The 21,092-nt window shown below is 61.2% G+C and overlaps 1 protein-coding gene across 10 annotated transcripts in view; it reads right to left on the bottom strand.

The window, feature by feature from the left end:
* Positions 1–5,868: 5,868 nt before the first annotated feature.
* Positions 5,869–21,092, bottom strand: part of HDAC7 (histone deacetylase 7) — a 96,504-nt gene continuing 81,280 nt past the window's right edge. For 9 of the 10 annotated variants that reach the window (XM_054183304.1, XM_054183305.1, XM_054183307.1 and 6 more), the window contains 21 exons: positions 20,453–20,568; positions 20,164–20,286; positions 19,556–19,665; positions 18,988–19,104; positions 18,570–18,768; positions 17,478–17,686; positions 17,003–17,212; positions 15,978–16,203; positions 15,348–15,481; positions 14,608–14,728; positions 14,315–14,364; positions 13,068–13,175; positions 12,801–12,856; positions 12,481–12,568; positions 12,061–12,180; positions 11,503–11,600; positions 11,289–11,407; positions 10,956–11,089; positions 10,752–10,836; positions 10,398–10,536; positions 5,869–9,786 (listed from right to left, as the gene is read on the bottom strand). In XM_054183304.1, coding sequence (XP_054039279.1) covers positions 9,741–9,786; positions 10,398–10,536; positions 10,752–10,836; positions 10,956–11,089; positions 11,289–11,407; positions 11,503–11,600; positions 12,061–12,180; positions 12,481–12,568; positions 12,801–12,856; positions 13,068–13,175; positions 14,315–14,364; positions 14,608–14,728; positions 15,348–15,481; positions 15,978–16,203; positions 17,003–17,212; positions 17,478–17,686; positions 18,570–18,768; positions 18,988–19,104; positions 19,556–19,665; positions 20,164–20,286; positions 20,453–20,568 — 2,608 coding nt within the window. In that variant the 3' untranslated portion in view covers positions 5,869–9,740. The remainder of the gene's footprint in view (positions 9,787–10,397; positions 10,537–10,751; positions 10,837–10,955; positions 11,090–11,288; positions 11,408–11,502; positions 11,601–12,060; positions 12,181–12,480; positions 12,569–12,800; positions 12,857–13,067; positions 13,176–14,314; positions 14,365–14,607; positions 14,729–15,347; positions 15,482–15,977; positions 16,204–17,002; positions 17,213–17,477; positions 17,687–18,569; positions 18,769–18,987; positions 19,105–19,555; positions 19,666–20,163; positions 20,287–20,452; positions 20,569–21,092) is intronic. The other variant, XM_054183303.1, reaches the window with a different exon arrangement.

The raw sequence follows: 21,092 nt of genomic DNA, 5'->3' as shown, positions 1-21,092 counted from the left end.
AGCCGCCGGGTAAGGATGCTGACCAGCTCCCAGAGGGGATTTCATTTAAGGACGTGCCACATTTAAACTCTTCTTTTCCTGCAAAGCTTGCTCAGATTTCTTCTAACCAACAGAAAAACTGCCAGTTTTCTAAATCTGTGTCCAGATCTTAATTACCTGGGGCAGACCCGGTTGTTTAAAAACTGATGGGGACGCCTGTCCTGGCTGGCAGCAGGATTGCCGCCCCTTTGCCGGGGTTGGGTGTCACCGGGGCACCTTCCCCTTGGGGCCAGCCAGAAGCGAAGCGTGTGGTCACTTCTTCTCACTTCGAGAAGCCAAAAATCTGCCGCGGACAGTCAGGATGCTGAGCCCCCTCCCCGGCCCCGAGCAGAGCCCGTATTCCCCCTCCAGAGTCTCCCTCACCATCTTCTGGGCATCGCGTTTGTGCAGCCCGGTGAGTTTCCCAGTTTCCAGCTGGGTTTTCCCATCCTGGGGGGGCCGCGGGATGCTCCGGCCTGGGCTCTGCCCGGCTCCTGGGTTTCAAGAGAGGTGGAATCAGCCCCGTTCTTCGTTAAAGCCCAGGGTAAAGGGCTGTTCGCCCCGGGGATGTGGGGGGTTTGGAGTCCCCTGCCCATCGCCCCCGGACTCGGGGCTCTCAGCACACGCGTGTCCGCTCCCGGTTGCGCTGTGGGCTGACGTGCGGCTCTGCCGCCGGTCATTGGCTTGCGGACAGGTTTATTTAAGCTGAGTGCTTGCGCCCCCATGATAAACAGGGCAATTAAAGACCCTCAGTGATCTTAAAGACCTCTCCGCTCAATGAAAAAGCCTCCGTGTAAACCCCCTCATGTCCCGTCAGCGCCGTGCTCTCAGGGTGCTCATCCTTGCTGGTTAATATTCATCCCAAGCGGCTCCGGCTCTTGCCTGGAGGCAAAGCATCCTTCAGCTGAACGGATAATAATCTGCTTTGTGCCAACCTGCAGCGGTATTCGGGTACCAATTAGCAACTCCCGGTTGGGCAGGGAGGTAATTGGGAGGAGGATTTGCAAAGCAAAGACCAAAAAAAAAAAAAAGAAGGAGCAGCCCCAGGGGAAGAGCTGCCGGGGTTGGAAAGGCTGCGGCTCCCTCCCGTAAGTGAATTAACCCGGCGCTTGCGATGGGACTGTAATTTTATAATGTAAAGCAGCGAACGGCTGCTGCGGGCGCCGGCGAACTGGTCTCCGCTAGAACCCAGCCTATTAAATATCAAAGGGCGCTGGAAAAGCTGGATGTGGATATGCCCTTGTTAACCGGGAGACATCATCCGGGGAAAGAGGGATTGAGCCCCCAGGCAAGAAAAATAATGTTTGAAGTCCCCGGAGCTCACGGTTTTTCAGCGGAGCCTTGAGCAGCACATTAAAACGGTTTCTTTTCCTGCTGGAGGAGAAAATGAAGCTGGGAGCTGAAACTGCTGGGGGGGAAAGACTGGCGGAGTCGTAAGGGGTGATATTCCTTGCCCTTCATTTGTCTCCCTGGATTTATTGTCTTTCTCGCGTTGCCCTCGCTTAATTGTCTATCCTGAAAGACCTTGGATAAATCTTCCCTTTGGGGACTGTTGCTCTTGCTTGGAGTCTGCATTGTCGGGCGGATGTTTCATTTTCTTTTATTTATAAATACGTCTCATTGCACAGTATTAAAGTACCAGGGCATTGGAGGAGCTTGGGGAGAGCTCCCTTCCCTGTTCGGATCTGCTCAGAAAACGCATTTAAAGCAGCATCTGCTTCAAAAAGCTGAGATCCCTCTGAACCTGGCAAGAAAGCGCCGTCCCGTCTGCCCTGCCACCCTGCCTCAGTCCTTTAAAAATAGTGAGAAGTGGGTCCGTTCGCTCACTGCTGGTTAAACTGGTGGCCCGGGACCCGCCGGGAGCTGGGCTCCTCCTCGGCCAGGTCCGGCGGGTGAGGAACCATCTCGCTTTCGCTTTTGCTTTGAGCTCCCAGAAGTGCCAAGGAGTTGCCCAAACCCTGGGAAATCTCTGCCTGGGTGGTTTTTTTTTTTCCTTTCTCCGTGTTAAGTCCCGGCCGTGCTCCGTGCCCCCGTCCATGCAGGATGCTTCTGGGATTTCCTCCTTGCTCCGGCGTGGAGCAGGTTTCAGGGCCGGAAGGTTCCTCCAAAGGCTGCTGTCTTCCCCCAGAAGTGCAGAGCCGGGGTAGCCACGGCGTCTGCAGGATGGCCAGGGGCAAGAAGAGACATTTGGTGCCTTGAAGGCTCCAGCCTTGGTGCCCCGGGGCAGGAGGAGCTGCCCTAGACGAGGGATGCGGGACGTCCCCCAAAATCCCGTGGCTGATCTCCCGTAGCGGCTCTGGGTAAGGACGCAGGACCAGATGGGGCTGGGGATGCTCAGTCCCACCACCACCAGCCCACCCCATGCCGGGGCTGTCGGGGGACACAGGGGACACCCCGACCGCTGTGCGGGAGCAAGGGGTGGCATCGCCTTGGTGTCCCGGAGCTGCTCTGCCGCAGTTCCTGGAGCCTGGAGCAGGGAGAGCCACAGGCTGCCCAGCCATCCCTCTCCAGGTCCCTCAGCATGACAGCACCCGGCACAAGGACATGGCAAAGGGTGACGGGGGCTGCAGTTAATTTCACCGCCAGAAAAACCTTTTTCCGGCAAAAACTTCCGCCTTTCTATTAAAGACGGAAGAACTCAACACCGAACCCGCCCGGGGGGACCAGGCTCCTCTCCATCACAGGGAGGCAGGTTCTCGGCACTACTCAGGATTAGTTAAAATTAAAAAGGAGATAAAATTACGGAGCCAGCCCTCGCGAGCGTTAAAATGTCTGCCGGTTTACGATCCCCGCGAGGAGACGGGCTCGCTAGATCTCAGCTGCGTTCGCTTAGCCCAGAGGAATGCCTTTGAAACGAGCCCGTATTTCATCGCCGAATGTCACGGGAATGCACCTGGGATCTAGGGGGAGCGGAGAGGACGCGTTAACGAGACGGGCTTTGCATTTAATTTCCTTTTATAGGGCCGTACCTGAGCAGAGATGAGGGTGTTAACGCAGCGGAGGGAGGCCAGCCGTCAGCCGGGGCGTTGAGGACGGGCTCCAGAGCGACGCGTGTCCCCGGCTCCGTGGTCTGCTCCACCCCAGCCCCGTGAGCGCCCGTCCCCAAGCCCCGCAGGCTCGAGCAGGGCTGGGATCCTCCGGAGGCTCTTCCCTCGCCTTCAAATTCACGCCCTGAGCGCGTTATTTGGCGTTAGACCTCCCTGGCTTGAGACACGGCCATGCCGTGAGGAAGGGGGGAGGTGATAAAGTTCCATATGAGCTGGGCTGAGATGCTCGTACCCGTTCTTCCCACATCCCAGGACATCCCTGTGCCGTGCCATTTGGGTACCAGCCTTTCTGGTTGCCCCTTGTGCCGGGCACCGTTGCCCTTGAGCTCCATGGCTGTGCACGTCACAGACCTTTCGGACCAGGGTCCCAAAGGCTCGGCAATGGGACGCATCGGGATTTGGGGATTTTTTTCTCGCTCTGCCACCCGGCTCGGGCAGGCTCTGTCCTGTCTGCCAGCCCCGGCAGAGAGGGTGCCCCCAGCAGCCCGCCGGCCCCCGGCCGCATTACCTCAGCCGTGCCCAGGGCTGAATTACTGCAGGGTTTGATTTATTCCTCTCCGGGCTCCTCTCTGGAGAGTTAAAGGCCTCCGCTCTTGCGCAAGGCGGCACTAGAAAAGCAGGAGGCAAAGCCAGGGAGGGGGGATGAGATGAAATAAAGCCAGAGGCCTGGGGGTGACCGGGAGGAAGCCCAGAGAGCACCAGGGCCAGCAGAACGGAGCCATTGCCCCGCAGGGCTCGACTGCCCCCGTGCCAGCTCCCTCAGGACCCGCCGGAGCCGTTTCTCAGCTCCTCCAGCCCTGGCAGGAGCCGTCTCCCCCTGCCCAAGGTCCGGCTCAGGCCACCGGCTGGGCTGCTCCGGCTCCTGCCCCGGTTCGCCCCCGGCTCCTGCTTGGCGCCCAGCGGCTCCGCAGGGTCCCCTCCGGCGTCACCCACCCCGGGGACACCCTGTCACCCTCCGGGCTGGAGAGGGAACAGTTCACCATGGGGTAATGCCGGGCCTCCCCACAGAGGGAAGGAGAGATGAGCGCTTTGGCTGCTTTCCTTCCCCGTCCTCCCAGCGAAGCGTATTTGGGGTAAAAGCTGAGATTTTTTTTTTGGAAGGCTCACGGTGGCGGGCTCAGGTGTGGGGCCGTTCCCCCGGCGCGTCCCGTGCAAACCCTTGCGGCCACGGGGAAGTCTGCGAATGCGAAGCACGAAGTTGTCGGGAGCCAGCGACCGAACGCGGCTCTTCCCAGCCCGGCGCCGGATTGTGCATGATTTTGGGAAGCCGGGGCTGGCCGCCCCGAGCCAAAAAAACCTCGGCGTCTTGGCAGCCGGGCTGACCTGCCCCTCTCCCTTAGGTCTCCCGCCTCCGCCGCGACGGAAACAAGCCGCAGCTCGCCAGCGCCCAGGCAGCACCCGGACCCAGCCGCCCCGCTCTCCTCCGGCACCCAACGAAGCGCCAGCAGCCTCCCCGGCGAGCGGGAGAGCAGGACCCCCCCAACACCCCGGACCCCCCCCCCCACACACCCCGGGGCTGGGGCAGGGGCACCCGACCCAGGACCCGGCTGGTTTGGCTTGGAACGATGCTGCGTGTGAAACTCTTGAAGGGTGTAATTTATTTTGGACTCGCAGGTAAGGACCAGGCGAGTTTTCTCCTCCGAGCCTGCAGGGAAGGCAACGTCCCCGGCACAGCGGGCTCGGTCCCCCCCGACTTTCCCCCGCTGCCAGGACGCGCAGGCAGCTGCCGTCGGCAAGGACCGGGCAGGAAAACCCCTCTCGGGGTGACGGGCCCCTCGCTGGGCTGCTCCTCGCCGCTTCCCGGAGCCCTGGGAATGTGAGAACTCAGCGCCCGAGGGTTCGGCCCAGGATGGAGCGCGGGAGCCCAGCACGGCTCCGGCTTTCACCCCGCTCTGGAGCTCCGCACTGCAGCGATGCCACGGCGGGAGCTGCTGCCTGGCCCCCGGGGTGGATGGCGGGGGGCTGCCGAACCCCCCCAACCAGCCCCCGAGGCTCGCGACACCCTCCGCGCGCTCGCATCCCGGGGCTGCCTCTCAAAATCAGCCGCTCCGTTGGAACAACCCAATTTCTTCGAAATTGTTGGAAAAGAAGGCTGGAGGCGTTACACGCAGCCCTTCCCTCCGGGAGCGGGAGCGTTTGGGGACATCTTGGGAGCGTTTGGGGACATCTCAGGAGCGTTTGGGGAACATCTCGTCAGCGTTTGGGGACATCTCGGGAGCGGTGCTGCTCCAGGGGGGATTCAGGCTCTTTCGGGGGGGATGACGGGTGAGTATCAGGGTTTCCAGATGATCCCAATAAAGTCCAGGGGGAATTTTGCGGGGTTCAACCCTTCCCGTTCCCTAAGGAGATGGTGCCCGTCGTCAGCAGGAGACGGCGCGGCCGCACGCCCACCCCCCCCGCGCCCTCCGCCAGCGCTGCCGCTCGGCCGCGTTTTCTTTACGTCGGGCAAAAGAGAAGCAGCTATTTTTTGCCCGTTAGAGCAGAAAAACAGGGAAAAATAAATAAAAAAAAAAAAAGTCCCTGCAAGCGAGGCTGCAGCAGGCACGCAACCCAAAAATACCCGGCGGGGGGTGGTGGGGGGGGAGGCAGCGTTACAAATGACTCAACGGCAGTTTCAATTAGTGCTCACGCTTTATTCAACACCGGAGAACCCAAGGAGAAGCGCCAGCAAGGCTCAGGTTACCTTTTTCTTTATAATTTCAATTTTTACGTACGCCGCGAGTGGATTCCCTGCCCCGGGGAGCTGACACACACCCCACCCCCCCCCCCCCCCCAGCCTTTAAAAAGACCTGAATGTGCCGAGAAAAAATAAAAAAATAAAAAAATAAAAATTCCATTCAAAAAGAGGGTCGTGGGTGGCTTCGTTGCCTGCATCAGAGGAAGCATTTTACAGACGGAAAATGAAACCATATTTAGAAATATAATTTTTCTTTCAAAAAAACCAAACCAAACCAAAACGTGCTTTAAGAATAAAGCACCTTGTGGCGATTCAGGCTTCCAACTCGAATTTTTAAAAAAAGGGCGAAGTATCTTTTGAAAAATGATTTTTAAACTGTTTTTGAAAAAAAAAACAAATAATAAAATAAATCCTTCTATCGGCTCATTTTAAAACGAGCCAAACATCAGCCCTAAGGAAAGACCAACGCTCCGAACCGAGGTGCTGGGTTTTCTCCCAGTGCTCCCAGCCGGGAGCGTGGCCGCCGTTAGCAAAGACACCGAAAGTCGTGGGGGGAAAAAGGTGTTTGGGGCGCGGAGGGATGGATCCGGAGATGTTCTGGCCCTTACATCGCCATGAGCCTTGGGGGATTCCCCCCACCCCTTCCCCGCCCAGTAAACCCTGTCCCCGAGGGACGGTCACCCCAGCAGGACGTTGGGTGTCCCACAGCACCCTTGGCGTAGGTGGCCACGGTGCCACGTGGCTTTTCTTGTCACGCCAACAGCCCTTCCCGGCGGCCGGATGGCGAGAGCGGCTTCCGTGGGCTGTTTTACCGGTCCCGTTCTCCGCTTACAACGGGGTGGCGTGTGCTGGTCCCCGGGACGCACGGGGAGGGCTCCGGGGGGGAGCTCCTCCCTGGAGCTGGAGGAGGTGTCCACCAGCGGCTGCATGGCGGGACGCCTCCGCCCGACGTTCGGCTGCTAAAATCAGGCAGACGGCAGCTCGGCGAGGGCCCTTCCCTCCATCCCCCCACCGAGAAGCGGCGGGAGCACCCAGGCAGCGACGCACCCGCCCAGTCCCGGGCTTCAGCATCACCGCGGCAGGACCTCCACCCATGGGACCCCACCACCCCCTCCAGCCTCTGCACTCAGCGGGCACCGCTGGAAGAGGTGTTTAGGGGGGACCTGGGGACAAGGCGGTGGCACCCCATGGGGAGGGAGGATCCTTCCAAGCAAGCACATAACTGCTAGAAAAATAAATGCGCCGGCAGGAACGCACCCCCCCCCCACCTCGCCCCCACGTCACTCGGCCCCAGCTTCGGGGTTGAAACCACAAGCGACCACTTGGCAGCTGGGGCCGGTGCTTCCCCGCGAGCCGTTCGGCACACGGGCCGGGGGGGGTGACGCCACGGGGCAGCGACGGCGGAGGGGCTGCTCGGGGTTTCGGCTCCGCTTGGGGGTGACCTAGGACACGGGGTGCCAATGGATGAAGGATTTCTGGGCCACCCACCCCAAGCCCGGGCTGGGCGACGCTCCCGCTGGGTGCTCCCTGCCAGGCTGGAGGCTGGGAAGCGCCAGCCCTTGAATTCATGAGCTTAATTCATCGCAGCTTTTTTTTTTTTTCCCCTTTGGTATCTTGCCCTGATAGACCCCGAGAAAAACGTTAAACGCTGGAGAAGTAAGAAGTGGGGAAAGAGGCCATTTGCTCGGGGCACGTCCCTCTGCAACAGCCTCCGCAGCCGAGCTCACCCAGTTGCACCCAGAGCTTTCTCCTGGAGGGACCCGGGGCACAAACTCCCCTTCGACGTTGAGCTTTGGGCCTCTTCGGAGGCGAGGAGCGGCCATGGGGCCACGTCGCAGCAGGAACCGCTCCTGCGCGGGGTGGAGCCCAGCTGGGACCCACCGGGAGCGACGGGGACGAGGTTGGGACTGCGCAGGGAAGGGAAACGGGGGCTGAGGCAGGGAGAGGTGGTGGCACCGGAGGAGCCGCGGCACGGGGGGGTGCTGTGGGGTGCCTGGCTCAGCCGAGGGGATGGAGCGGAGGAAGGGGCCGCAACGGCGGGCACTGGGAAGGGGGCGGCAGCACCAGCCTGGCCTCGGGGACACCAGAGATGCTCAAGTGCCCCAAGGCTGGAGGAGCAGGAGGTCCTTCCCACCACCTACACCCCGCCTAGGGGGGAGACCCACAGCATGGAGGGACAAGCATCTACGCGTGCCAGGCCCTGGAGAAGACGGGCAGAGGGTTTTGGGGTGCTTTTTAACCCCTTCCTGCCCAAGCCGCCCCGCCGCAACGTGTGGCCCTCCCACCTGCCCAGCAAGGGGCTGCCGCGGAGGGTGCCCATCCCAGGGCCGCCTCGCAGGGTGAGCGCCGGTACCCGAGCTCTGGCAGAGGAGGGGGTTGGGGCAGTGCCACGGCGTGGCCACGACGGCTTCTCTGCGCGTCACTCGGCTGTAAAGGATCTCGCACCCTCCCCAGTCTCTGCTGGCCCCCGTCTCTGGGCGGTCTGAGACACAGAAATGTTTTATTCTTCCAAGGTCCTTTTTTTTTTTTTTTTTTTTTCCCCTCCTTCTTTGTTACCTTTTTTTTTTTTACAAAATCTCCTCCCTGTGCCCGCAGACGGAGCCTGGCCACCTCCTCAGCACCCCGTCCAGCCCGCCTCCCCCCCAGCCCAGCTGTGCCCAAACGCGGCTGCAGCCCAGCACCGTGACAGCCCGGCGGGGACCTGTCCCGGGGGGGCAACCCAGGGGACACGGGGAAGACGTGGTCTCGGGACGATGAGCCACACGAGGCCCTTCTGCAGTAGGAGATGGGAAGACGGCAAATCTAGATGGACACCTCATTTTGGGGGGGCCTGACGCTGCCGCTGCCACCCCGAGACAGCAGAGGGATCGGCGGCGTATGGATGGGGCTTTGGGCATCCCTGGGGGAGCTGAGCCCAAGCAGAAGGTGACAGGACTTGAGTCGATCTCAGCTGGAGAAGAGGAGCCCGTCGGGGTGCTGGGTGGGCTCGGGGGGGGTGACTGGAAGACGGCTGGGCTGTCCCTGCTTTAGGGATTACAGGGGTCTACATGGATACAGATCCTCAGGTCAGTGGGCGGCTGAAAAGGGCTCAAGGCACCTTGGCAACGTCCACACGAAGAAGTGTTTGTTCCCAAAATTCCCATGGAAAGAAGAGTACGTAAGGTTCACATTAGCACACGTCAATTGTACATAGTGCAAATCAGAGCCCCGGCACCAGAGGGTTCGCGCTCTGGTTAGTGGTTAGGATGTCCCACGGGTGCGATCCCGGGCACTGCAGACACTCCAGCCCTTGCTCTTCCCCAGCTGCAAGGCGATGGGCGCATCAGCCACAGCTGCCCAAACCCTTCTTGTGCAGAAGGAGGTCAGACCCCACGTCACTGTCACGCTCGCTCCCGCTTTGTGCCCTACCGGAGGAAGGGGAACCGGGAAGCCTTCGCGAGAAGACACGGAGAGCCTGTCCCTCCCGAGAAAACACAGGGCTGCTTCTCAAAGGCATGGCTGCCCGGCCGGAGAGGAGCTCTGGGTGCAGTCCCGAAGGCGGCTTTAACCACCCGCAGCACGGCCACAACATCCATCCCAACACCCACCCCCTTCCCCAAGGGTGAGGAAGATCCCAGGAGAAGGGCAGGTCTGCGCCTGGCTGCCACCGCGGGCGGAGGGGCGGAGGCCTCTCACACGTGTCCCCAGAGGGGCTGCAGGTCCCGAAGGTTGGCGACTGATTGCAGGCACGGTCTTGGTTTGCAAGGCCACACCGTGCAGAGGGAGTTCATGGTTTTTCACCAGTCCCGAGCAGGAGGACGTCTTCCAGGCGGCGGCAGGAGCATCCTTTGTGGAAGACCTGCAGAGGCGGCAGCCAAAGGTCCATGCCATTGCAGGACCATGACTCGGGGAGTGAGGATGACGTGGCAAACGGGAAGCCAGGAGTGAAGAGCGAGCGCTGGGCTCAGGAGAGTCCAGCCACATCCTGGAAGCAGGGGAGCAGAGAGCGTCACCGCTCATCACTGGTTCATGGGCTCCTCTTCCTCCATCGGCTCGTCTTGCGGCCTGAAATGGAGAAATATTGACACATGAGACAAGGAGGAGACCTGTGTGACACAACACATCCCTCTCGGCATCAAGGGGCCTTCTGGCAAGTCCGGCATCTACACAAGAAGCCTCCCAGTGCTTCCCACTCCACCGAGACCTCCGTAGACGCTGGCTGAGTCCTGGTGAGGATGAGCAAAGGTGGGGACCTGGCTGAAAGGAGGTGACGAACCTCCACACCTCCAGTCTCCAAGGGAGGAAGGGGAATTTGGTCTCATTTTCATCTTGTTTGGGAAAAGCCCAGCCCCGAATCTCCCAGAAGCCAATCCAGGCCCTGACCGCGTGGGTGCGGGACCTCACCCCACCACCCACCGACGCTGAACGCCGAGGCCAAACCTGCCAGGCTGTGAGTGCTGCACATCAGAGCTCTCGGTGGGGAGGACGGTTGTCATTTCTATCCCTCACAGCCCAAGACCTGCTTAAAACCAGCACTGTCCCCACCTCCCAGAAGCTCATCCGGCGGTGGGACGTGGCCTTTATCTGCTGCCACCCCCGTGACAGCACGGCTCGGAGCCAGGCACAACAGGGAGTGAGGGGCACCCACATCTCCCAGCATCAGTTAAGAGCATCACCTCTTCTCCACCATCACGGCCACCGAAAGGGAGGCCAAGGCTGTGACCGTCTCCACCTCTTCTGCCTCGTGGTGCTGCGCCTCCAGGAAGGAGCAGCCCAGTTTGGAGGCGAAGCGCTGCACGGCCACCCAGTATTTACCTGCAGGAGAAGCAAAAATCAGGAGGCGCCCCAGGTCTCCAGGCTTCCCTTGCAGAGAGTGGGGCATCACCCTCCCACGAGGAGGAGGATGATGGAGGGCTCCACTGGGGTTTTTTATGCCATGTGTCCCCTTGGAGGTCACGGGGTTTACTGGAGAGGGGAGGAAACGCTAACACTTGGCCCTTCCATGTTCTCTGAGCCCCCGGGACACTCACTCTGGACCTGGATCACTGCTTCCAAGGAGCGCACAGCGTTGGGGTTTGGTTTCTGCCTCATGCTTTCTTCTGGGAGAGGGTCCAGCTGCCGAGGGAAGACACAGGGGGTCAACAGGAGGGAGCTGTGCCCGGGGCTCGGCTCGCAGCATCAGTACAGCCCCACAGCCACGACCCACACGAGCCACTGCCCCCCTCAGCTCTCACCTCGTTGCCCAGCAAGGCTGACACGCAGGCCTCTGATGCATCGCAGATGGCCGTAAGGTCATGGCCACCTTCTAGCGCGAGGACGATGGCTCCGCCAGCCAGGCTCATCAGCTGCTTGGTCATGTAGCCAAAGCCTGGAGGAGAAGCCCGAGGGGCTGTTGTCAGCCTCCCTGCCCAGAACGCTGGGGCCCTGGCCCTCGATGCCAGGCCAGTACAACCCCAAAGATCTTCCCTGGCTCCCTGGAGAGCCGCCACCCGCACGCCGCGGTCCCAGCCTGGGGGGGCAGCGGAACAACCCGCCCTGAGCCAGCGGCGCTGCTTCCCCCTCCTTACATTTAGCAGAGACTTTGTAGCCGCCCAGGGGTGGTGGGTGGCCATCAGCTGCATCGAAGCCGGCCGACACCAACACCACATCAGGGGCGAATTCGTGCGCAATGGGCATCACCACCGTCCTGCGTGGGTAAAAAAACAAGTAAGAGGTGTTAAGCGCTGGCTCAGCCCGACACCGAGGGAAAGAGGAGATGAGCAGGAATACAAGGAACAGTACCTGAAAGCAGCCAGATACTCAGGGTCACCCATGGGGGGGTCGAGCCCTCCAGTCCAGGCTACGTTGACATTAAATCCCTCGCCGGGGCCAGCACCAACCTGTGAGGGAGCGAGGACGACAGTGAAGGTCTGGATGTGGCCCGCAGGGATGCTGGGGCAGTGCCCTGAGCGGGCTCCATCGCCGCCAGGCTCCGGGGAGGCAGGGCTGGGTGTCCCGGACCCCCTGCCCTGTGCCGCCGGAGCCGGCTGGCTCTGCAAAGCTTGCTGACGAGCAGGAGAAGCTGCAGCATTTTCCTGACATTTCCCAGAGCCTTGCAGCCATCAGTCACTGTCCCTGCGCTGCCGGCTGCAGGCTGGGACAAAGCCTGGGCCCTGCAGCCAGCCGGCTGAGCCAAGCAGGATCAGGCATCAATGGGAAACGAGTCCACAAGGCACCGGCACAAAACTGCCCTCGCTCAAACCCGGCAGCTCCCTGCTCTCCTGGCTGTCACCATCGTCACCGGCACCGCCACCCCCGGGCAGAGCTGCAGGGACCTCACAGCCTCTCGGTGCTTTTTACCTCGTCGGCGGCCCCGCTACCGGGGAAGAAGTTGCCATCATCGTGACGATGCAAAGAGATGTAGAGAACGTCAGGGTCTCTGTAGAAGATCTGCTGAGTCCCATTGCCGTGGTGAACATCCTGGAGGGGGAGGGAGGTTGGGAAAAGGCTCTTTTTTTCAGCCTTGAAGGCACCCCAAAAGCCTAACGGAGCTAAAAGCAACTGGATCTCTACCCTGCTCCAGGGCTGGGTCGCCCATCCCCAGGATCTGCTCCTGCTCCCCCTCCCTGACACACCGGGGGGGTCCCAGCCACGCAGCTGGTCCCCGAAGGAGGAGGTTTCACTGCTCTCCGGTCTAGAGCTGGGAGAAGGCGCAGACACCCGCTCCTGGGGACGTACCGGGGAGAAGCGGGGACACGCTGGGTGACCCAGGGGACTTACCCAGTCCACAATGAGGATCTTGCTGAGTTTCCCTTTCTGCTGCAGCTGCCTGGCAGCGATGGCCACCGAGTTAAAGAAGCAGAATCCCCTGCAAAGAAGGAGTTGAAACCAGTTAATGCTCTGGGGCCCTTCCTCAGCACCCTTCCCTCCTGGACAACATGCTCCCCCAAGGGTGGGCTCGCCCTCTCTTCTCCCCGGGGCCGGGATATGGATGGCTGCCAGGGGGAGGTTAGTCTGGAATGACTTTGAGCCAAGGAAATGTTTTTTGGGGCTTCCCGCATGCCATCCCACAGCCCTGCCGCTTGGGAAGAGGCCCTTACATGGCAGTGGAAGGATCCGCATGATGTCCGGGTGGCCGCACCACAGCAAAGCCGTTCTGGGGACAAAAGAAAGGCGAGTGATCAGAGCTGCTGCCCCCAGCGTCACGCACCCCCTCCACGCTCTGGCTGGCGGTTTCTGCCGCACGGGGCCCACAGCAGCGCAGGGCTGGGAGCACCCGGTGCCAGTTGGCGAGATCCCCCAGCCCCCATCTTGCCCAGCCACAGGGCGATGCACAGCTCTGGGACCTCCACATGAAGCCACCCTACCTTCAGCTCCCTGGTGGCCACCTTGAAGGCCAGCTCGGTGACACTGCCCGCGGCCCAGCGGGCAGCGTTGGAGGAATGCAGCTCGTTCCAGATGGTATCGCTGTCCACCTGGAAGCAAGGGGATGGGTCAGACGGGGACAAGGCACCGATGGAGGAGATCTCGGCCGCAGAACCCACGCTCTCTGCCAGACACGCTGCTTGGGGACACGGGCTGAAGTCCCACACAGGCTGACGGGCCAGGCACTGTGGAGCTGGACCACCTCGCACACAACAGGGCAAGCTCCCCAGCGGCTCCCAGTACAGCAGCTCCTCTGCCTGCTCTCAGCCCCAGCCCCCAGTCGAGCTCCACATCTCACCCTGCACCCGGGGGCAGGAAGGAGTGACTGAGAAAATGCTCGTTACCTTCTTTATCTTATTTTATTGTTTAACCAAACATCTTGGTTTGATCAGGATCACGTCAAGGGCCGAGCCAAAGCCGGAAAACTCAAGTCTCTTCTGATCAACTCCATGTGTGCAACTCAAAGGCTCCCCTCTGCCCATGGAGAGGGGCAGCTCCAGCCCCCCCGCCGTCGGGGCACGGGCGAGAGGAGGGCAGGGAGGGGGAGGCAGAGCGGGGAAAGTAGATGCAAACAGGGCTGAGAAGAGCTGGTGCCCAGCAGCGGGGGCAAGGAGAGGAGAAGAACCAGAAGAGGCAGCAGGAAGGCATGGAGTGAGACCCTTCCTGAAAGAGAGAGAGAAGGACAGAGACGGGGGGGAGAGAGGAAGAGAGGAGAACGCAATGAATGGAGAGAAACCAGGGCGGCAAGCTGTGAAAGGAGAGGCCACAGAAGTGTCTGGAGGGAAGGGGCGAGCTGCTGTCCCCGCGACACCGCTCCCCTCCCTCAATGGGGACCACGGTTTGCAGCTTCCCCCCAGCCGTCCCGCCAGCTCGCTCCCTTCTGACGCCCCAGGTTCTTAGAAATGGCTGTGAGGGGTTTTGGGTTCCTGGGTCCCTTGGAGTAAGGAGGCATAAAGGATCCCCTTTCAAGGGTGGGATGCTTAGGACCATCCCAAGGGCAGGGGGAAGCTCTGATACTGCGACACCTTGCTCACAGGTGGACTGCTCCCACCGGAGGCTACCCAACCTTGGCAGCCCAAAGGCTTCGGGAGCTCCGTCTCCACTCAAGCCCACCAGGAGGCCCTTGCTGGGGACAGATGAAAGGAACAACCCCGTCCAAAACCGCCCAGAGCAGAGATGGAGCACTTACCCCCACCCCTCCGCAGGGCAGCATGACAAACATCCGCTGCGACAGGATCCCTGCAGAGAGACGGGACAGCGAGGACTTCAGAGCTGAGAAACTGGGGACGGGTGGGAGATGGTGCATGGCAACGGGGCTACCGAGGAGAGAGGTTTGGCCTGGCTGCTTGGCCAGAATTAGGACCAGCCCCCAGAGGAGCTGTTTGTCATGGTCCCCAAGGGTGCCCCAAGACCCGGAGTGGCTGTGCAGGATGGGCAGAAGGCGAGACGGCTGCCCGAGGGAGCGTGTGGATGTGGACTCACCTGCCAGCTTCCCGTTGTCCAGTTTCAGGCGGTTGAGGGGATTGGTGCCGTAGAGGAAGACATGGCGCTCGGTATGGACACACTGCAGCTCTTCCAGGGTGGCCTTGCGTCCCCGCAGACACTGTGGCAGACGGGGGTTGTGAACCAGCCGCTCCAGGTGGGAGATGCCGGCTCTCCCACCCAAGCACGGCAGCCTCCAAGGGTGGAGGTGGCATGTCCTGCTGTCTGAGCACAGTCACGCTGCGTGTCACCGCAGCCGGGGAGGCGGCTGCAAGGCTGAGCAGGGTGTTTCTTGCACCCCCCTCCTTTGCAGGCAGGGATCAGGCAGGAAACGCCAGCACCACTGGACCTGCACTGCAGAGCCTTGTACGGACCAGTCAGCCCAGCCAGACCAGGGCAAGGTTTCTAACAGACTGGAAGTGACGCCGACGTTCGCAGTTGGCAAAACACCCTGTCTGAGTAGGGATCACGCCTCTCCCTACACCCATCTTCCAGCAGAGCAGCCTGCTGCTGCCATCTGAAGCCAGAGATGGTCAGACCAGCAGGCTCCAACTTGGCTCTGCCAGCAAGGGACAAGTCCAAACCCTCTGGATAACGGTGGTAAACACGCTGAGGTCTGGGAGCAAACGGGATGGAGATGGGAGCAGGATACCCTATCCCACTATTAGCATGAGATGTGCTCGTACCAGCATCCCCCTCCTGGGCAGGCATCCAGTTCCCACCCCACCGCTCGCGCTCACCTCGCACTGGCTGCGCAGCCCTCTCTCCTGCAGACGGGACCAGATGCTCTGGATCCTGCCCGCGTGCTCCGGGTGGTTGCTGTTGTCACCGCAGGAGCACTGGTGTTTGAGCATCACCGAGTCGTAAACCAGCCCTGCAACGCACAAGGAGAGCTGCTGTCCCGAGACTGGGCTGGACACCCAGGTCTCGATGGTGGGTCTTGATGGTGCTGACCATAATTCAGCTCCTTTCCAGGAGACCCTAAACGCCCATAACTATTTGGTTTGACGGAAACACCTCCCTCAAACCATGGGAGCCTCTGTTCCAACATGCTTGAAGCAAATCTTGTCTTGGATATATGAGAGAGCTGAACCTTGCCAGCATTGCTGGACCAGGATGGAAGTCAAGGGGCCAGATGGGCAAGTCCTGCTTGGAAAAGCCACCTTAGATAAGGAGAAGGGGACCATCATGTTTGTTCTGCTCTTTTTGCAGCCAGCCAGAGCACTCCCAAGCATTTATGAGTCTGGGAGCAATTGGGACTGAAGCTAAGCTGCCCCCAGGCATCTCCACCTCCCTTCAAGCTCTTGTCCCCAGCCCCAGCTGCTGCTCCAGCTGTGACATCCCCACACAGCGGCCGGGCCGGGCCATACCTGTTGTGAAGTGCGGCTTGGCTGGCTGCTCCTGCACAGACAGGGAGAGCGTCTTGGAGGCCGTGTCCTGGGCAGGAAGGGAGACAGTCGCGGTGGCAGGAGATGACTGGGCCCTGGAGAGGGGCCTGTGCCCCGCATGGATGGTGGGGACCATGGGGGAGTCGGCCAAGGGCTGTCGCTTGAGGAGCTGCTGCTGCACGCGCTGGTAGGAATCCCAGAGATAGGCCTGATGGAGAGAGGTGGCGGTGAGCATGGCACCCGGAGCAAGGCACCAAGGGCAGCATCACCTGGCACGGGGAAGGGAGCCTGGCACTGAGCACCCTCCCAGGGTCTGGATACGACAGCCCCCGCCATGCTGGGAGGCTCGGAGCGGTCTGCAGGAGCTGGGACATGTCACGCAGCATCTGCTGCTCTCTGCTGGCTCAGCCCCGCAGTGCTGGGCAGCCCCGCTGCAGGCGCAGCAATTCGGAGGACGATGTCCGGCAATCTGGGGACGATGCCCAGCCTTGCTGACACCAGGGGTGGCCGCAGGTCTCGCCCCTGTGCCAAGGAACTGCCCCGGGCTGGAGGAACGTATAGACGTAGTGCCTGCATCCTTACCCACACAGCGCCCCTTTAGGGAGGTGGCTCTTGGGGTCTGATCTGAATCTTCCCAGGCTCAGGATGCTACCGGCTTTGCTGGGTTTGTGCAAAGCCTCAAATGGGAGACACCAAGGGATGGAGAAAAGAATTGCCCCGAATTGCAGGGCAGGGATATCTCTGCATGCTGCCTGCTCAGGACTAATGCTCCAAGCAAAAACTGGAGATAGGGACAAGGCTAGGAACTCCACCTCTTACAGCCCACTCCTGAGCCTGCTATGAAGGCTTCAAACCACCCCGAAGGCTCCACGCAGCTTGGGGCAGCCAGGGAAGGCATTGTCCCTGTTCCCCGTGGGCTCCCTGTGCCCAGCAGGGAAAGGGCTGCTTCACGTTGGCAGCCTAGACCCCTCCCCAGGGATCTCCCATCCCTCCCACCTCTTGCGTACCTGCTGCACGACAAGCTCCTCTTGAGGCTGCATCATCTTCTGCGTCCTCTCGGGCTCCTTCACGCTGCTCCCCGGCCGTGTGGGCTCCACGCGTGCCCTCGCCGGGTCGCTGCTCTCAACCCCGGCCTCTGGGAGCGTCGCCTCAGCCTCCATGTCCTCCGAGGAGGGGATCTGCCGCAGACGGGGCTTCTCGCTGGATTTAGCCATGCGCTGCAGCCAGAGGGGTCACAAATGAGCACAGAGAGGTGGCAGGGTACAGGCCACGGGGGGTGGCAGGGCATCACGGGGCAGGAGCACAATGGCTGTGGGAGCCAGGGAAGCTGAGCAGGTACCCTCGGCTTGCTGCTATGAGCACAGGCAAGGCAGCGTCTCACGTGCCTGGCTAGGGCTTGGCCCTGGACATCTGGTACTCATTGCCCAGCAGGTAGGGATGCCATCTTGCACCCTTCTAGCATCTCTCTCCTCCACGACTTACCTTGCCCAGATGCGTCTGCTGCTTGAGCCTCTCCAGGAACTGGGTGTGATGCTGCTGGTACACCAGCTGCTGCTGGATGGCCTTGGGGTTCTGGGGCAGGGGCTCCGAGCGGGTCCTCCCCAGCGGTTTATGGTGGCCTGGGAGCGACAGGCGCTCTGCAGAGATGAGCGAGGGGGCGAAGGAGAAGGGGACCGTTCCCAGACCTGGGACTGGAGGGGAGAGGAAGGAGAAGTGAGGGGTGGCATTGTCCACCAGGCAGAGCCGTCAGTCCACATCATGGCAAGGAGCAGTGCTGTCTGTATCCATGCAGACCGTCTCCAGACAGCCTTAAAAATGACAGCGCCCAGCCCTGGAGCCCGGTATCTGGTAGGCCAGGATGGATGGGCTGTGCCTTTATGGCTCCCCTCCTTCTGTCCCCATCGCTTTGGCATCACACAGCCCACAGGAGCCTGGGGACAGAACCTGGCTGACCTCAATCATCTCAGACCCCCCTCAGCTTCATCCTCAATGGGAGAAGGTTCCTTCACTGCAGGTAACACAGGGCAGGGAGAGATGGAGCCAGGAACCAGCACCAAGGAGCCGGTTCTCCTGCTACAATTAGAGGGGGTTACCTAGAGGGGCTGGGGGGAATAAGGCAGTTAGAGGCACAGCCAAGAGGTCTGAGCTGCCGTGCTCGACGGAGGGTCTGTACTGAAATCTGCTGGCACGAAAGCCTAAGGAGAGGCAGGAAAACCCCTTGGAGGGGGCTTCTGGGCTGCGGGAAAGGTGAACGACCCCACACCAGCCCAGCTCAGGCAGGGCAAGGGGCAGCTGGAGGGAAGAGCCAAAGCTACGGATGTCTCTGCATCGCCGAGGCTGTGGTGCCTGCAGAACTCTGGTTTCATGCATGGCAGGGACACGCTTGCTGCTTAGCCAGAACCAGGGTCAACACGTTCCACTCCCTCAGCCCCAGCTCAAGGGAGAGTAATGGAAAAATCATGGCCACTGGGCTTTCCCAGCACCAGAAAACCTGCCCGCCCCAAGCGAAGCTCCACGCTGAGCCCCGCCAGCGCTGACGCAGCCTCTGTGTCTGTCACCGAGCTCAACACTTACCTGCCACCAGCGGAGCGTGGGTGACCGAGGGCTCGAGGATGATGACAGGCTGGAGCCGAGGGGATAAGGGGCTCCCAGCCTCATGCTGCTCCAAGCCAGCTGGTATGAACATGGGCGAGTGGGTGCCCGCGAGGACAGGTCCGTTCAGCACGGGCACCCGGTGTGCCAGGCTGGAGAGGGGGCGGCGATCGGCCTCTCCCTGCAGAGAGGAGGAGGACTGGGTCAGCAACCCGCTGGGACACAGCACGGGGAGGGGACAGCATCTCCCCACCGTGCCCACGGGCAGCGCCTGGGAATACTCAGAGCCAGCACATGGCTGCCATCACCCCAGGAACCCCAGGCCCAAAGGAAAGGGATTCCCCTGCCCAGAGGGGGCCCTCTGCCCAGTTCTGGGGCTACCTACAACCTGGCTACCTACCCTGGCGCTAGTGGTAGCCGGCAATCCCAGCGTGATGGCCGGAAGGGAGGCTGCGCTCTGCAGGGCAAACTGGGCCAGCGAGCTCTCCTGCATCATCAGGCGCTGGGCCAGGGGTGTCTGCACCAAACACAATTCATTAGTCTCCCGCTCCGGCAGCGGCAGAACTCAGCGTGGGACAAGCAGCTCGGGCACGGGCCAGGCAGCAGAAGAGGGTGGTTGAGCCCCAGCTGCAGCTGGGGGAAAGCCTGCGGCCAGGGCACGGGGCATGGGGGACCCGTGGGGACAGCACATACACTAGGAGACAAGAAATGCACACTGCGAAGGAGGGCAGCACGTCAGAAGCAGCGCTGGGCAGGGCAGTGGATCCCACCGCGCAGGGAGAGCAGGGCTAAGGGCAGTTCCTGGGCAGCGGGGGTCAGGGCTGGGGTCCCTGGGGGTGGATGCTACCTTCGCCTGAGCCTAGGATGGGAGTGGGAGATCAGGGCACCCAACCCTGGGGTCAGGAAGCCCCAGCCCTTGCTTGGAAGCCCCAGGAAAGACCTCTGGCTGCGAGGGTGTCGGAGCTCACCTCATGGGCCATGCCGGAGGCGGCCGGGAGAGCTCCGTGCTCGGCAGGGAGGCTGTCGTTGGGAGAGCTGCAGCCGGACACGGGGGTGCTGCTACTGCTCGGGGAGGAGTCTGCACAAGGAAGAGAAATGGGGATGATGGGTACAAGCACCCAGAGAAGGGCTGCACAGCCCCTGCCCCAGCCCTTCATAGCCCTCCCCCCCTCCAACAGCTTCCCACCCTCCTCCTGGGGCCTAAAGGGGCCAAACCTCCATTTGGGTACGTCCTGACAGCACGGGAGGCACTGCACCATGGTGAGGAAGCCTGACCAGCTGCGTTTGCTCAGGACCTTGGACCCTTCCAGCCTTGTAGGTCCATCACGGGCCCAAAAAGCAGCAGAATACAGCTGTAGCAATGTCATTCCCTCATTCACCTATCCCTGCACCATCACGGCAGAGAGCTCCCTCCATGGGCTGTGCCCCGAGGAGGGCACCGAAAACGTGCCAAGCCCCAGAGCCATAGCCCCCAAGCAGATGCGGCACAGGATCCTGGGCAGACCGTAACTACACCAGCCTGGCCCCAAGGTCTCTCCAAACCCCCCAGGTAACACCGTCCAGGCGAAGCCCTCACCGATCGCCTCGGGCGGCCGTCTCTTCAGCGAGGGGGGAGCGCTCTCCTTCCGCATCAGGGGGTTTTTGCGTCGGTCAAGGCACTTCCTGGGCTTGCAACGCACCTTCAGGTTGGGCTCAGATGCTGCGAACGGACCACGCAGTTAGTCCCGGTCTCACTTGTAATGGGGGCGAAGCTGGATGGGCTTTGTGGGGCCAGGCCACCCCGCTTCTCCACTCCAGCCATCCCCTGCGAGCAGGCTGCGAGGGCATCGCCACAGGAGGGAGATGTGTTATCCCCAAGGCCTTACCTGTCTTCCGCAGTGGAAAATGCTCTGGGGGGTCAAGAGAAGTGCTGGGGACGGGGGGCAGGAAGCTGCTGAGCACAGGAGGGGAAGGGCCCTCAGGATCCAGAGGCTCCAAAGACCTACAGGGAGAAGCCACCTTGTTAGAGACCTTTCCCAGCTGGCAGCCATGGGCCACCCTTGAACACTTTCCAACACAAGGGTGGCCGATGGGGTTTTGCCTTTCCCAGGCATGTGATAGGTGCTCTGCTGGTGGCCAGAAAGGCTTGTCCTGTCCACTACCACAAGCACCTATAGAAGGGATCCAGCTGCTGGATCTGCCTTGTCTTGGAACAAAAGACAAGAAGTCTAACAGTGCTACTTTGGGGGGGCTGGTGGACGAGAGGCTCAACATGAGCCCTCAGTGTGCACGAGCAGCCCAGAAAGCCAATCGTATCCTGGGCTGCATCAGGAGAAGCGTGGCCAGCAGGTCGAGGGAGGTGATTCTTCCCTCTACTCCACTCTCATGAGACCCCACCTGGAGTATTGCGTCCAATTCTGGAGTCCCTACTACAAGAGGGACGTACACATGCTGGAACGTGTCCAGAGAAGGGCCATGCGGATGATCAGAGGGCTGGAGTACCTCTCCTATGAGGACAGACTGAGA

This window comes from Rissa tridactyla, chromosome 24, assembly GCF_028500815.1.
Source record: "Rissa tridactyla isolate bRisTri1 chromosome 24, bRisTri1.patW.cur.20221130, whole genome shotgun sequence".
NCBI lineage: Eukaryota > Metazoa > Chordata > Aves > Charadriiformes > Laridae > Rissa > Rissa tridactyla.
Note: the sequence above shows the minus strand (reverse complement) of the source record. Positions and strands in the feature narration are given on the sequence as shown.